A 17,011-nucleotide genomic window follows, 5' to 3' on the forward strand; every position below is an offset into this window, starting at 1 on the left:
TTCCTTTAAGAGTATCTTTTTTATGCTGGCTAATATAATCCAGAACAAAATTTACACCACTGCACTTGTTTTCATAGGTGCTTAACATACATTAATCTTTTTTATTATTATTATTTTGATATGAAGCTGATCATCTTTCCCTTTCCGTTATTTAAGCCTCACCCTTTGACTGAGATATGGCTGGATGGTTCTTTCTTCAACATTCCCCTTCCTTGTCTGACTCTATTATGGAAAAACAAAACCGGAAGAATTAAGCATCTCCCAGTTGTGGTTTCCAATAGAAAATTAAAGTATTGCAAACAGATTACAGGGCCACAGGAGGCACATTGTGGGATATATGATGACAGCAGGGCTTTGAAATTCAAATGTAGCTTTTTTTCTTTGAAATCCTGCCATGGGTGTAGCTCTCTCAGCACTGCCCTGAAGCTGAAACAGCTGCTTTAGTTTCCTTTTACAGTGATTTACTAATCATTCAGCTGGAAGAAGAGGGGCTCAATTCTGTTATTTGGTAGGAAGTGAACAAAAGAGCACGCTGTACTTGGTAGTTTCCAGACCTGGTTTTGGTAATTCAGAATAATATAAAATCACAAGAATCTTAAGAACAGCACTTTCTATGATCGTGATAATTTTCTTTCTTGGATCCCCTGACAGTTTCAGTGTACTCGAGCATCCAGGGAACTTGCACTTAAATATTTAAGGTGGCAAAACTTCTGTCTTCCTCAGCAGTGAAAGTGACCTTTAACATAAAACTGAGCTACCCAGTTATTATTTGCTGTGTTCTTTTGTCTTTTTTTTTTCCTCCTACTGAGTTTGAGTGGATAATTTTGTTAAAGTCTCTTATTTTTTTTCTGAGTTTCCTTCAATAAGACTCTGTATACTAATTCCTCTGGGCCATCCAATGTATGCTGCCCTCATACTTGGGAAGTTTAGTGGTATCTGCCTCTAAAAACTTTATATTTCTTAATGTTTTACTGCTATCCTGCAAAAATGCAGAACACATAGTTGCTTTTCTGGAAAATGTAGTTGTTTGTAATTTGAATAGCCAGTCCTACAGCTTTGGCAAAGAAGTAGTAGAAGGCAAAGGTGCACCTCATTAACCAGCTGCAAAAGATTTTAGTCAGGTTTTAAAAAGATTTTAGTCAGGTTTTAGTCAAGTGTTTGTTTTTTTTAGTCAGATTTTTAGTCAGGAAGGATGAAGAGTTAAACTATCAGACTAGCAAGAAAAAAAATCTCAACAAAACAAAACAAAAAACAAGACTAATGGCAACTATATAAAGAACAGTAAGTATGTTGAGACAACTTAAAAGCCAGAAAGGTAACTACAGGATAGGTATTAAACTTCAAGCATAAAGCAGACTTCATGATATATGTACATACAGCATATACAATACAAAATTACATTATTTTCCTGTTTTTCTTGTATACTTACTACTTTTTGGTGAGGTGACAAACACCTCTCTGAAATGGTGCTTAATGTCAGCTCACATAACTTACTTAACCAATGGAAACTTCCGGTTTTATATCTCAGGATAAAGATCTCAACTTATTTTTACTTAGGATTCCTGGAACAGATACTTTGCTAAATATTTTTGTTTCAATACTTTCCCTTACTTTACCCTTTCGCCTAAAAAAAAAAAAAAAAAAAAAAGTGTACATACAGAGTATACTCTGATGGCTTGTATGTGGAAAATTAGAAGAACTTGTATAGAATGCTTTCTGTTAATACTTTACCCTTAAATTATCCCTAAAAGTGCACATTTTCCCCCTCCAGTTCAGTTTCAGATCTCTTGTATCCCAAATGTTTTGAATATATCTAACAAACGTTCTTGTTTGCCTGTTGCTGTTTCCTAGATTCTCACTGTGTAGAATTCTCCTCCATGTCCCAAACTCTGTGACACTTACTTTGATTAACATACTTAAATGTCTCCTGGAACTCCCAAAAGTTACAGTCATACATTCCACAGGCCAGACCAGACCCATATTTTAGAATAGATCATCTCTCACAAGGCAATAGGGTAGATTGTTTTTATAGTACTGTTTCATGAAAGAGGAAGGACAAATGTAGAAGAACCAGGTGTGATGTGATGTAGAGGCCATGCTGAGTACAAAAACAACTGACAACATGCTGCAGCATTCTCCAGCAAGTTCTACCCAAGCAAACTTGTGCTTCATACAGGAGCTATCTTGTCTCTGTCATACAGCATCGCCAGTCATAGCACTGCAACAATTCAGTGACTCAGTCAATGGCTCTGGGTAGCTTTTCTTACCACCAACTCTGGATTGCTTTTCTTACCCATACACAGAGAAACAGCTGTTTCACTGCCTCAGGGGTTCCTTTTCTTTGACACCTACTTTGTACAAGCTGTTTTCCAGGCAGTTGCTGACGCACCAAGTCAGCTTTGCTGCTGCTTTTTAGTGCTGAAGCCTGGAAGGCTCCAACATCCTCTAAGCTGCGTATCCTGCAAAAGTGCTCTGAACACCCACAGAAGTGATGACTTGACCTTTTGTGTCAACTTTTCAATTCTTAGAAAAAACTAGTACTGCTCTGGGGCAGCAAATGAGAGACCCAGCAAATATGACTGCCACAGCAACACAATGGCAGAAATTATACCTCAGTAATATCCCTCAAAAGGGCATGGCACAGCTTTGCTGCTATGGCTCTGCCTCTGTAAGGATGCTACCCCAGGAGAGCACCAGACAGGATAACCAGGTATACATTCACAAATAGCACAAACGTGCTCTCAAACACTTGAAAGGCACATTTTATTGTTCCATCTTGAGTAACCACTGTTTTTTAACCACCTAATTTATAATTTATTATAACCTGTCAGTCAAAAACTAAACAAATGCATGCTCTTCATTTATATAGATATTGCTCATATTTCCTTATTCATCATCCTGTGAGGTAATTAAAAATCTTACTTGCTATGGGAACACCATTTGATAACCAGCTTATGCTAGGTTTTGGGTTGCCATTAGCTCTGCAAATCAATGACCCATCTTCTCCAGGAGACAAGACCAAGTTTCTGGGTGCTGTTATCCAGTATGGAGCAGCTGGGGTTAGGAAGAGAAACACAGCAATCATTTTCCAAAATTACCATGATTACAGAAAATCATGAGGCACAGTCATGGTAACCATAAAATAATTCAAACAAGTTATGTATAGGTATAGACATACAGTTGTGCGGTAAAATTTATTTCTGTATACATTATATTCAATGATTAACTGGTAAATTACACTTTGGCTAAACTGAGCTATTGGCTACCTCCTGCATTGAATGGGGGATAGCTTTTTATTTTGAAATTCTAAGACAGTTGAAAATGCACAGAGATTGAAACGGACAGAATACTGTCCACACCAAAAGATCTTCATCTATGTCACCTTTTTTATTATTTTTTTTTTTTACAATAAGTAACCACAAATAGTATATGTTGTCACATTTTGCAATTAAACTTCAGCTTTTGGATTGATGGATAGAAGCAAACAGAAAACTCTTGAAAAGAAGGTTGAATATGACTATAGAGTGATAGTGGACTACAGTAATAGGTTTTTAGTATGCAAAGGGAGCACTACACTTGATTATTTAAATGACTAATTAGCTGTCATCCCTTTTTTTCATGATATTCAAAATATTCTTACAGTTTCTATTCGGACAAACACATTTTAAATGTTTTTAAAACTAGTAAGACAGCACAGGTAAAAGACAGGAAACAAAAACAGAAATGTTTATTAAGGGAGAAAAAAGAGTGTAAGATGAATAGAAAAATAGGGAAGAGAAAAAATCTGAGCTATATGAATGGAGAGCAGAAAAGACCGAAAATAAAAAGGAGATGAAGACAAGGGATGGGGAGGAAGGCAGAACAAGGAAGGACCAAGACTAATGACAATTAATCAAAGATATAAATTAAATGTATTACAGGTACAAGCTAAGAAATTATTTCACTGTTGTTACAATAAAGTCTCAATTTAGCCTGTTACTTGACAAAGCAACATAGTCAAGTCTGTCTGTCTGATGGCAGAATTCAGTTGATTTAATGATCCTCAGTTATTTTTTAATATTATCATTCATCCTTTCAGTTATAATTTATTATCCTGGTAAGCATACTTCAGTCTTGCATTCTGGACATCGACAATACTAAATTAACGATTATTTTAGTATTACCTTTCACAGTTACTGAAATGACATGATGAGTAGAACCTAATATATTTCTTGCTATGCATTTGTAGTTCCCAGAGTCAGCTTCAGAAACATCTATAATCTTGAGAGTTTTCTTAAAATTTTCAAAAAATGTTCTGTTGGCTGGCAATTCGCCACCTTCTTTAATCCAGCGAATTACTGGTGTGGGTCTGGAAAAGCAAAAGTACAGATCAAACTAATGGACCACTGAAAAGGAAGATGAGAGTTCTATATGTTAATGTTTTGAACATAAATTTTACACCAATTATTTTAAGAGCCTTTACTCAGATTTTGGGGCATGTCCAGCAAATGTGCAGGATATGCCAGCATTTGTTTCTAGGAAATGACAAGCCTCACTAACACTGTCAATGGCCATCTGTTCATAGGTTTAATAATTATGGAATACATTTGTCTCCTGATTAATCTAAAAACCTCAATGGTTAATAAATGAATACAAGTGTATTTTAAATCTTACTGTATTTATACTTTTAAATTGATGCTCATTCTGGTTTAAAAGGTAACTTCTAGATAATGATAAGATTACAACTGTCCTTCATTTGAGCAATATTGTAATGCTTCATGCACATCATAAATATTATAGCAGATCTGTAGGAGACAGAAATTTTTCCTATGACAAATCAAGAAAAAAATGACAGTACTGAGTCAAGTATAGCTACTTGTAATTGCATCCTGGTTGTGTCCCATGTTGGCTACTGAGGCTGAAAGTTGTCCAAACTCATGCAGACATACCTTTAAAATTACAGCAAATTAAAAGGTGTTGCTTTCTCAGTAGAATGTCCTCTCTCAAATCTTAATGATTCAGGGCAAATATTCATTTAGCAATCTAATATGAGAACAGGAACACCTAGCAAAGTTTATTTTTAATTATGGTATCAGTAATTAGGAGTAGTTTCTTTCAATAAAAACTGAATCTGGCCTCCTGATGAGAACTATGTAAGCTTCCCTCATTGAATTATTAAAATAGAAAAATACATGACATTTAAAGACAAATCCATATAATGGATAACATTTTATTTTTTCCCTGTTTTTATGCAGTGATTTTTCTAGAGTTTGGACCTCTGATTATTTTTATTGCAAGGTTGTTGAAAAGCATATTCTACTCCCCCACACAACTGTGATTATGCTAGTGGTGCTGATGCAAGGACACCTGAACAGACCACAGCTGAGGCAGAAACAGTGCACTGACCTTTGTATCAAGCTGTGTCAAGCTGTGCATGAGTGTGCCCTGTGGAGCTTATGCAAGTGCATACATCTGCACGATGCCGTGCTGCATCATTTGCAATTACTGGCTTACCTCACTGCTACTTCAGAGTGCTCTGCCTTCTATGCTTTTGTGCATTGTCAACATGTTTATAGCTCCTGAAATAAATAGGTACTAAAGATTTTCTTCTTCCACACTAACCAATCTATTCTCTTTCTTCCTGAGAATGAAATTGATTTAAGATCAAACTAGTTCATGAAGTTAAATTGCTCTTTAGTCATTTTCTACTTGCACAATTATCAACAAAGACAAACACGCATTACATGGAAGAAACAAGTACCAATTAAACCCAATTACAATGAGAAGTTGGATGTAAGTAGCTGAAGGTATGTTCTAACAACTCCCACCTAGGTGATGCACTAAGTAATTAGCATATGTGAGCAGCTTTTTCAGATTATACCAGCAGATTCTTATCTATTTATATACTATTTGAGAGCTTAATGGCTATATAGTTAGGAAAAAAACAGAGACTTATTTCCCAAGTGCAATTCTGCAGACATGTGTCCAAGGTTACCCTATGACATTTCTTGCTTGTGTCCTGAAACAAAGGCCTTCTCATATGTTTAATACATGAGAAAAATATTTATGTTCATAGTCAGTTTTAAAATATTGTGATTTCCAAAATGGTGGACACTTCCTTAAAAGTCTTCTTTCTATTTTACATTTCTATTTCTTTAAAATACTTAAGCTTACATAGCAGTAACATTTTGGGCATCTCTGAAATGTTTCCCTCTGATTCTGCATTTTTATTTTGAAAAGCACGGTCTAAAAAGTAACTCACAATCCTGCTGCAATGCACTCCAACAAAAGGACATTTCCTCTGAGTTCCACTTTGTTACTTGTGGTACCAGTTGGTGTTAGAAGAATTGGTGGCCTCTCTGTAACTGGCTTGGCTGGAACAAGAAAAAATAAAATAATTAATTTCAATATTTTATTTTAATGTTGACCAAATTCATACATCCATTCTCACATTTTGGACAGAGATTTTGATGCACACAGGCCACTTATTTAAAAATTATCATGTTACACATACATATATATACATACATAGTTCAACAAATTAGGCTTTTGACAGACATAACATAATCATATCTCAACTTGTTTAATGCTAATTTTGAACACATACCTGAAAACATTTGTTATTGAAGAGGGGAAAAATTTGATATGTAGTCCTTACATAAGCAACTATATATGGATGCATACTGAGTATAAGGTTACTTAGGTGAATTAGTGAAAGACTGAATGTTACCAAAAGCTTCCATCAAAACACAAATAAAGCAAAGTTATTAAATTCAAAAATATAATCCAAGGTGTCACATGGTATGCTCCACTTTGAAGTACACTTTGTTCAATATTTTCTAGACAATGTGAGACATCTCTGGAAATTTAACGTTGTCTTCTCTTCTCACTAAACACTTAAGTTTATTTCAAACTGTTCCCCAGTCTGGGAATAATGAACCACTGATTACCTGCAAGTTTACCGCAGTAAACAGAAAGCCGTAAGACCTATTTCTGACACTATATTGTGACAGTTTCTGAAGTCTACTATGATATTTCATGTGCCTTCATGGAGATCAGAATAATAGCAGGCATCCTGTAAATGTTCTTTTATAGCAATTTTAAAATATAGGATCAACTTGCTCTAAAGCACAATAGAAATCTGAATCATTACAGTAAACTTTTTTCTTTTTTTTTTTAATGTGGGAAGAAACAATAAACTACTTTATTAGTTAGTGGGATTTATTGATAGATTGACATAAACAGAACACAATTTTAATACAGTATGTACCATGAACTCCTTAAAAACTAACACCTGAACAACTTAAAGCTTGGAGAAAAGAGCAGTCTAGTGTGAAGAACACAGTCAACAGTTACAGGCAATTAGTAGACTACCCAGTTTCAGCACTGTCTCATTTTGCAAAACTATGAAAATCCACAGAATTATCTCTGGTATTTCTGAGTTGTAAGCCAGCTGAATGTTTTCTGTATTAACTGTAGTTAACACATTATTTTGTGTTCAGGTACATATTTCTTGTTTGTTCTAAGTGAGATCTTATTTTTATGCAGAGAATTAAAATATTCTGTGTCCCAATATACTTCAGATTATAGTAAATTACCATGTAATATATACAAAGACTAGCTTGACAGGGAAAAAGAGAAATCAGAACAAACATGTATTTTATAACTATTTCATGCAACATTAGGTAGTGAGACTAGATGCTCAACTGCTATGGTATGAATCTTACCCCAAAGTCAGCCTTGCTAAACACACATACACCTGCTTAGGAGAATTTCATTCACAATATACAAAAGACCATTCAACATATATTAATGAAAAGTCTCAAACACCAAACGAACAAAACACACCTTTCCCCTAAAAGGTTATTTATATAGACAGTATTAAAATGTTTAGATTTTAATTAATTCAGTTCAGCTCAACATTCATGAAATACATTAAAAATGAATGGTACATTCAAGGAATTAAATATGAAATGCGTTTGTTAAATGCTTAATTGTTGTTATTTATTATGCAGCATATGATATTGAATAGTCCTAGTGATAATGAACAAATCAAACTGCTAGTAAAATTGGAGGAAAAATATAAACAAGCACAGTATAGGAGCAAATTGACAACTGGTAAAATCTGCATCAGTGTGAAAGGACTCTTATTTTAAGAGTTGGTATTTTTATGAAGCATATGTTACAATAACATTAGAACGTTAACTATTTAAAAGGATCACACTGTGCCATCCCTTTCTAAAGCATGTATTATCACCAGTACTAATAGATACCTTTATTAGAAATCAAAAAGGGAGCTAAAGGTTAAGTAGCCATGGAGGTAAAGTTAGTTAACTAAATGCTACTGTGAAACAGGGAGTATCAGTGGGGACCAGTATAACTCACCACCATAAATATCAGTGTCACTCAAATTAGCAGCTATAGTGTCATTCAATGAATCCACTGAAATAAACAGAATATCATGAAGAATGCATAAAAGAGGGATAAATCAAAGTACTGGGAATCACAAGGTGATGATATGGCCACGGTGAGTTAATCAAGTGATTGATTAATTTATTTCAATAGTTACAGCAACAATATCTTGATATTATTGAGCATGAAAACCATTTAAAAAATATTTTTTAACACTGTATTTTTTTCAATAATCCAAATCTTAGAAAACATTTTTTGTGAGACAAAACCTACCAAGGGGGGAAAAGACAGCTTTTAAAACAGATATATACAGATATTTAAAACAGATATAGAAAGAAAACTGGAGATTACGTTTTAAGTTTTACAGAGCAATGCAATTGCTTCTTCAGAATTAAAACAACACAATTCCCTAGCATACAACTACTAAAGTTGCGCAAATCACCTGAGACTTCTGGATGAATACTATGCAAGTATGTAAGTATGTAATTAGGTAATGCAATACCTACTTGAAAAGACTTTTACAGAAATGGGTTGTTTCTGCTGTATAGTTTGTGTATGATTAAATCTTGCATAGCAGATATAGTCCTCACGGGTGTCTTCTGGTTGTACATTAGAAAAGTAAAGGTCTCCATTTAGACCTTGGGAAACTCTTTCACTCTGAGGCAGCCTTTGGAAAGCTGAGGAAAAACAAGAAAACATTTATTTCAACTATCATACATATTCCACTGTTATGATTTGCAGACTTCACATTTATTCCATTACATCTTCTGTAGGTTTGTAAATATGTACCTTCAGAAGTTTCTTGCAGAGCTCCCTTATCCTACCATTCTTCCTCAGAATCTACAACTTACATTAAGCTCTACAGCTGCTTTTGAATTCATGCTTTTGGGCTGCATATCTGTTTGCTTATTCATTTCTACAGAACTGGAAATTCTTTGTACTCTTGGTAAGTAATGATCAACTATGTAGAAAAACTGTGAAAAGTAAACTACATCAAAAGAAACTCACCATTATCCATCCAAAATATTATAGGTGGTGGTAAGCCAACCGGAGGTCTGCAGTGTAATACTAGAGAATCACCTTCTCTAACCTGGTTTGGTTCTAGTTTTTCTTTAGTCCACAAAGGGGATCCTACAGAAAATAATTAAAAAAATTAGACCTTCCTGAAATAATATGTTCTGATAAAATTTATGAGAATGACAAATTTTAAGCTGAGGAGCTTGAAAAACTGTTCTGAGATTAAAAAGCTGTAGAAGAAGTTTATCATTAATTAAAATTTTTGAGGTTTATCATCTTTTTGATTTCAATCTGTTCTGAATTAAAGCTATTATAACAACTATGGAACACAGTCATCAGAAAGATAGTTGGAATTGCCCTCAACAATTCTGTGCCTTAGTTTTAGATGGTTTATCCCAATTGTAATGTCATAAATACAACCCAATTTTAAACATCTCAGGTCATCAGATGTACTGACAAAAATTAGGAAAGCATTTTGGTTATTAAATATTCTAAGAAATTTTGGGAGACATGCAATATATTATCAATATCAGAAATTACACTTTCAATCACTTTAATGATGTATTTTTTTAAAGGGAAAAGAAGAAAATGAAGCAAAACATCCATAAGAAAACAAATACATCTCTTTCACATTTAGTTGGAGTTTCACTTACTAGAAGGCCTTATAACAATATTGTTGGAAATGGCTGCTCCTCGTTCATTTCTTGCTGTACACTGGTATACTCCTTCATATGCTTCTGCCTTCCCACCATTCATAATATTTATGACAAGGGTTCCTGAATTTGGTTTCATTGTTACCAGTTCATCTTTATCTATATCAAAATGAGTTCCATTGCGTGTCCAGGAGAAGCTAAATAATAAAAGCGAAAAGAGAAGTTGCTTCTGCAGTTGCCTTTTGTATACTATCCGGAGAAAACCATGAAAAAAGTCATTTTCAATAAATAATACATGGTAATTATTCTTTAGCAGGTAAGTAAGAATTGTTCCCAAACTAAATTAATCAATAAAGTAAATAGAAAATTAAGAAATACTTTTTTAATATAAGAAATCTGCCAATAGTTTAAGATAAAAGGCTCGGCTGAACTTGTTAGCGGAATCCTTTTCAAAGTCAATATTTTTATTTTAAAAATTACAATAAAAGATGCAGATGTTAATCATACATGGAAAAGAACTGATTTATTTTCTGCTAAAGGTAATATAGTAACATCTGCTAGAACAGATATTCCTAAAGCTGCATAAGCATTTCCACTTTAAAACCTATTGTTGGAAGGTTTTATAAATCTGCTTTTAGAAACTTGTTCTGGGTTGAAATGCATCATCTTGGGTCCCAGCAGGAAATCATTTCTCATAATTGGTTTGGCCATTTTAAAGTTCAGCACATAAATTAAAGACTGCAGTGAGTTTGATTTCTTTTCGCTATTCTAACACAAAGAATTATGATGCATTAAATAAAACGTTGCAGTCTGATAGTCCATAATTAATCTAGTGGTTTTATACTGGTGCTAAAAGAAAGGATATTTTGAAAACTAGCCACTAGAAATAAGGACTATTTGAACTCATTTAAATAGTGTAAAAAGCAAATATTTGTAGTATCCAACTTATACTACTGTAAGCACCAATTCTTTAATTTTTAGTTATTTTTTTAAATTGTTGATTAAGATTTGTTAGTGGTCAAAAGTACAGTTATACAGAGCTAAACCAATGCCTGGGAAGTTTTGAGCACTCAGTTTTGAATACTGTGAAAAGCAGTTTCTGTACTTGTTACAATTCTGCTTCATAAACTTCAACACAAACACTGTATATGCTTACAGGTTAGAATGCTACCTGGAAATATCAATACGTATATGGTACTGGAAAAGATCAAATTTTAATTGACTTAGATTATGCCCTGACCTCCTGCAGCTGGACAGCAGGACAGGATCAGACATGCTATTTGCACTTTGTGGTGTGAGAGAACAGAAGAACTGGACCTGACCAGCTGCCTCGCACTGCAGTGGTAGTGGTTTTGGGAGGACCTGTGTGCACAGTGGTCGAATAGTGAAACTCTTTCTGAGGGCTTTGCAGGTAAAGCTGCAGAATGTGGGGTTTCTGTAGTCCTCAGCTACCAGTAACACTGTGAAGAGTGTGTGGAACTGTCATGTAGCTTCACATGAGAGGTGACAAACCCCTGAACTTCAGATACATAAAAGTCAGAACCTTTGCTGCTCAAGTGCTAGGTAGCAGAACATCCATAAACCTTTATGCCAGCTTTGTGCCATAATGCCATGGCATTATGCCTGTCAAATTAAAATGCTCATAAAAAGAGCAACATTATGATACTCCTATTATATATTTAAAAAAAAAAGCACTAAAAAGAATCACAGAAAATCTCCATCTTCACCATTCCACTTCTGCTTCACCATTCAGCATGATAATGACCATGATCCTAAGGCAACCAGAAAGAATAATGTAGAAAAACATCAGTTATTCATACAAAGTATATTTAATGAGCTTGGTATGTGTCTGAGGAGCAATTATAGACTGACACTGCTAATAAACTGTAGCATAACACTACTGAGAACACAGCAATGCACATTTCTGTTTACAGTCTTGGAAATCAGAAGCAGTTACTGGCAATGACAGAATGCACCACTGCTACTGAGATTCCAGTGCTGGTATTCAGCAAAAATATTTGGAAGCTCCTCATTTCAAGATACTGAAGCAGGGTCTTAAAATAGAAGATGATCAGGAATCCAAACTATACACAGCATTGCCATTTTTGCTAAAAACAAAAGGCTTGCAAATACACCTGATAAATCAAGGCTGCTGATCATTTAGCCATAGACTGATACACTGATACTGGACTCCCAACAAAATACATACATATTTCAAGACAAACCTCATAAAACTGAGTATTTTTAAAAGACACTGAATTCGAATTTACTCGTGTACTTTGAATTTATTCAATGCACATTCTTCTTAGACACTATGCCTAAATCTGAAATGTGCTCCAGCTCAGTAGGGCATGCCTTTCAGTGCTTTCCATAGATACTTACCTATCTGCTCCTTTACCAATCTACTATTATTTTGTTGCTAGATCTTTGAGGAGAAAAAAAAATACTAGTTACTTGCTGACTACAGAAAAGTTTAAATCTCAAGGATAAGCATAGTCAAATATATATATATATATGCCATTTCCTGGCAGCCGTTTACATTTCAACAGTAGTAGTGCATGCATGTTTCTGTGTCTGAAAGCATACATATAAGAAAATACATGTTAGTTTACAAAATTTACATTATTTTCTCCTAGTTTTCTTATGTTATTAGGCCAACACAAGCAAAATAAGAACTTACTGACCTAGGAGGTGGTTTTCCTTTTGCTTCACACTGTATTACAATATTCTCTCGAGGGTCAACGATATAATCTTTTGGAGATTGCTGAGTTATCGTTGGAGGCTGGGACACTTCATTGTGGAATATAAGAAACAGAGATGAATTTAACAATATCTTCAAAGCATCAGCAAGACAGTTACGTAAATGGAGAAAGCAGAACTACAATTAGCAGAAAAATGATCAACAAAAGACTGGGATTAAAGTATATTTTGTATTTGGAAGCTGAACCCCTCTACTCCTGTAGATCAGTGTAGCTATATAACTTACAAGTGAGCTATGTCAGTTTACAGTGGAGGAAGATCTTGGTCAAGAAGCTTATTGGATATCATTTCTATACAGCAGATTTCAATAGACCTTCATGAAGCCAAAGGACACTTGAATTCTAAGTCTAGCATATCTCAAATGAACAGTTGTGAGATATAAATCCACACAAAACATTTTTAACACACAGAAGGAAAAATATATATTACTTTTTACTTCTAAAGATTTGATGTACTTCCATATTCTCTGTGGTTGTAAACTTTTCAGAAATTTATCATGCTCAACATACTGAATTAATCTACAAAGCATGCTTTTAGAAGCTACTTTTCAGGAGTAAAAAATGTTAGAGTAAAAGATGACAAAAAATAGTAACTAAGAGTTTCCAAATAGAGTAAATATATAGGAAAAGTCTAGTACCGATTCTCCTAAAATAACAAAAATATAATTAATCTTGTGAATTGCCCCAGGAGAAACAAACATTTAAATTTGATTTATCAAGCATTCTGGAATTATTAGCATAAAATAGAATTTATTTGCGTGATAACGTGGATGGTGCCTACCTATTTAAAGTAATTTATAATCTATTGCATTATCTATGCACATTTTTCATAGATAAATCCTGTTTATGATAATAAGATAATGAGAAATGTGTCTTCCTCAGCATTATCAATCTGGTTATAGTTTAGTGTCAACTAAAAGAACTAGTTTAATAACATCCTCGTGAAAATGCCTGTGCAAATATTGTAAATTGTCCAGTATTACACTCTGCTACTACTTTGGGGTCGCTCCTAGCCAAAGCATTTCAATCATTAGTTATCTGTGTTCCCATGTCTCACTCTAGCTAGTTAAAATTGTAAAACTGGGATTTTTAGGTTAAGTCTTCCCTCCCATTATACATGAAGTAAGGATTCTGAAGGCAGAGGTAGTGGTCTATAAAGCACTCCCCTCAAGAAATGGCCAGAAAAAAAATTAGTATCATGGCATTGCAATGAGATATAACAGCTGAGCAGGAAAGAACAGGCAATGTAGAGCTAGCTTTTGCTCTTCTTCCTCACTGCAGAAAGGAGAGTGATTAAAAAATGAAAGCAACATTGCTACATGATGAGGACTTTTTGTGTATTTAGAGAAGCTGTTATAGTCCTTCTCCCTTTCAGAAGCAGTTCACAGGGTCAGTACAAATCAGATGCTTCCTTGGGAAAAGCAAGCATACTCTGAAAAGGGACATGACATGAGCAATGTACCACATACAGTATATTCCTCGCATGCACATCAATGACCTCAAGGCTATGCACTGAACTTAAAACTCATTAAATTAACCATGATACTAAAGCTGTGTTAGAAGATCCCATAAAATATTAGGTATGTTTAAATAACTGTATACACTCTTTTTAAGGACATAAAAATATGTCCAACTCAGACATGTAAAATAGCATATATTTTACATGTGCTACATATATTCCAATGAATTTTTTATCAAGTATATTTACTCCTGAAAGTATTAGTTAAAAACAAAACAAAACACTGCTCATGCTGATACTAAGAATTTTAATGTTCAGATAGCATACAATCAAAAATCATATCACTCATTTGATCAAAATACCAGAAAGTTTTATGTACAGTAGAGTTTTCTGAACACTGCATGCACAAAGCATCTAGCCACAGCAAAACAAAATTAAAAAAAAAAAAAAAAGACAATCACACATTTTGTACTGCAACACAATCAGTATTAATTTTCAGCAGCACACAGTCTAGTTTTTGTGGACAGGAACTTACATTCTTCTAGAAGTTTTGCTTTTATTCCCCCATCAGAATCAGCAGGTGAATGGAAAATGGAGATTAAAGAGAAACATTTGTTAGTTAAAAGAAAATTAGCATTTTTGAGAGGGAAGATAAGTATGTCTGAAAAGTGCATTGGACCCCATGAATAAGAAAACTGCAAGTATTGTAACCTGGGCCATGATGCCTTAAATTCCAGCAACGATTTCTGTGGTGTCAGAAATTACTACAATTATCTCAAAGTTCATGGCATAAGGACCTTTTCTAAAGTGTTGGCTTTTTAAGGGCAAGTGTCATATGTGATTTTGGCCTTCCAAGGACACAAACCACTGATACTGAGGAGAGAGGAAATTAGAATTAATGGAGTGCGTTGCCCTCATGCTGCAATCAAAATCAATCTCCCCATATGACCAAACGGAAGAACAAAGAGAAAGCTTCAGGCTAGAATTACTCTTACAAAAACAAAAGCATTTAATTCTACTCAACAGACACGCAATCCCTTTTAGTCTGAAAAATAACTAAAAGGAAAAAGTCATTTTGGATTTTACATCTTCATTGCTTCAGATATTTTGCATGTATCTCTCTTCATCATTAATATTTCAGAGAAAGTAAACTGCTTTTGGTTAGCTACACTGTCAGTCATCGCTTACCTACAGCAAGACACTGAACATCATAAAGACTGCTAACCCAGATGAAACCTAGGGTCCAAATAATCAAGTATTTTCTTACCACTGGGTTTCTGTGGTAGATGTGTGGGGAAGACCCACAGAAAACACAATACAGGCTTTCTCTTGTGGTGCTCTCCCAGATGTCATTCTAACCATTATATATGAAAACACTAACATAATTACAGACAGAATTTCAGTTAATATAATCTTTGGCTAAAAATTGAAATGTGTGACTTTATCAGATCTAACACAGCTACTAAACATTATGTAGTACAGACCATGTTAATTGAGGGTTAATGTGATACATCTAAAAGGGCTACTCATTTTTGTCTGCTAATGCATTCCCAGTTAATTTAAGCTGAGGTGCTACTCTGCACAGGAGATATTAGAATGATGCACAATTTACATTAGTTTCTAAACTACAAGGTGTTAAAACAATATTTCTAGCCTGCAAAAACATTTGTGGAGAAAAATTAAGTTTAGAAAATTAAGACTTCTGTTCATCATACTTTTAAAGCCCTCTATAAACTACAATTTAATGTTGTAAAGGCATTTACAGCGCTACAAGTCTCTTGTCATTTATATATATTGATCTTGTCACAGAAATAAAGGTCATTGGCTTGAGAGGCTTGGAAATATGTATGGGGGGAAAACACACTGAAGCAGTTGCACTTCGTGTCAATGATTATTAAAGAAAAACATGCATTTATGGAAGGGAGGAAGGTATCAAAAACACAGGGGTAAGGAAAGCCATGAGGATCAGAATCCTAGGTGAATTTACTGATGTATTAATTCATCAGTTTAATGCCAGCCCTGATGTACTTTTCTCTGGTAATTAATCTAACAAATGAATAGTCAATGTGAGGTGCAACGCGGTTCACTGAATTCTGAAAATGTGATCATGTGTGTATTAAGAAGAAAATAACAACCTGAAGCATGAATAAATTCACAGTATTAGCTATTAGGGCTATAAAATACAGCAGTTACCATTGCTTACTTTCCCCCTTCTGTTCTCCCACTATCACAGTCTAGAATAAGACACAAAAATTTCATATCCTGGGATTTCACCCCTTCTAGATGTTTCCTGACTGGTTAAAGCTAGAGTTCCCTGATCAGCACACATGCTCTTATGTAAAAGTTAGGTACTTAATTCTTTTCAGGCAATGTTTAGGAAATCTAAGAGCTTAATTTACTCTTCTGGATCAAAAAGCAAGATGCTTCAACAGTGTGGGTATTAGAATCTTTTACTGGATCTCATATCATCTCCTGGAAACCTTTTATGAAGAAGGTAAGTGTGATTGTTTCACAGCAAATAGGAGCTGTCCTGTTCTTTTTTATTATTATTATTATTAATAATAATAATAATAATAATAATAATAATAATAATATAATATATTAATATAATAATAATATATATAGTATATATAATATATAATATATAATAATAATAATAATAATAATAATAATAATAATAATAATAATAATAATAATAATAATAATACTTTTTCTTTTCTTTTTTTTTTAGC

General features: G+C 34.1%; 1 protein-coding gene across 41 annotated transcripts in view; it reads right to left on the minus strand.

The window, feature by feature from the left end:
• The window catches only part of NRCAM (neuronal cell adhesion molecule), a 150,834-nt gene that overhangs the window by 50,250 nt on the left and 83,573 nt on the right, over positions 1–17,011 (minus strand). For 21 of the 41 annotated variants that reach the window (XM_068669442.1, XM_068669438.1, XM_068669437.1 and 18 more), the window contains 9 exons: positions 14,815–14,832; positions 12,746–12,851; positions 10,062–10,258; positions 9,400–9,522; positions 8,898–9,068; positions 8,365–8,421; positions 6,242–6,353; positions 4,164–4,348; positions 2,923–3,054 (listed from right to left, as the gene is read on the minus strand). In XM_068669442.1, the coding sequence (XP_068525543.1) occupies positions 2,923–3,054; positions 4,164–4,348; positions 6,242–6,353; positions 8,365–8,421; positions 8,898–9,068; positions 9,400–9,522; positions 10,062–10,258; positions 12,746–12,851; positions 14,815–14,832 (1,101 nt within the window). The remainder of the gene's footprint in view (positions 1–2,922; positions 3,055–4,163; positions 4,349–6,241; positions 6,354–8,364; positions 8,422–8,897; positions 9,069–9,399; positions 9,523–10,061; positions 10,259–12,745; positions 12,852–14,814; positions 14,833–17,011) is intronic. The other 20 variants (XM_068669445.1, XM_068669456.1, XM_068669450.1 and 17 more) reach the window with 3 other exon arrangements.

The sequence above is a fragment of the Anas acuta genome, chromosome 1 (genome assembly GCF_963932015.1).
Source record: "Anas acuta chromosome 1, bAnaAcu1.1, whole genome shotgun sequence".
Classification (NCBI taxonomy): domain Eukaryota; kingdom Metazoa; phylum Chordata; class Aves; order Anseriformes; family Anatidae; genus Anas; species Anas acuta.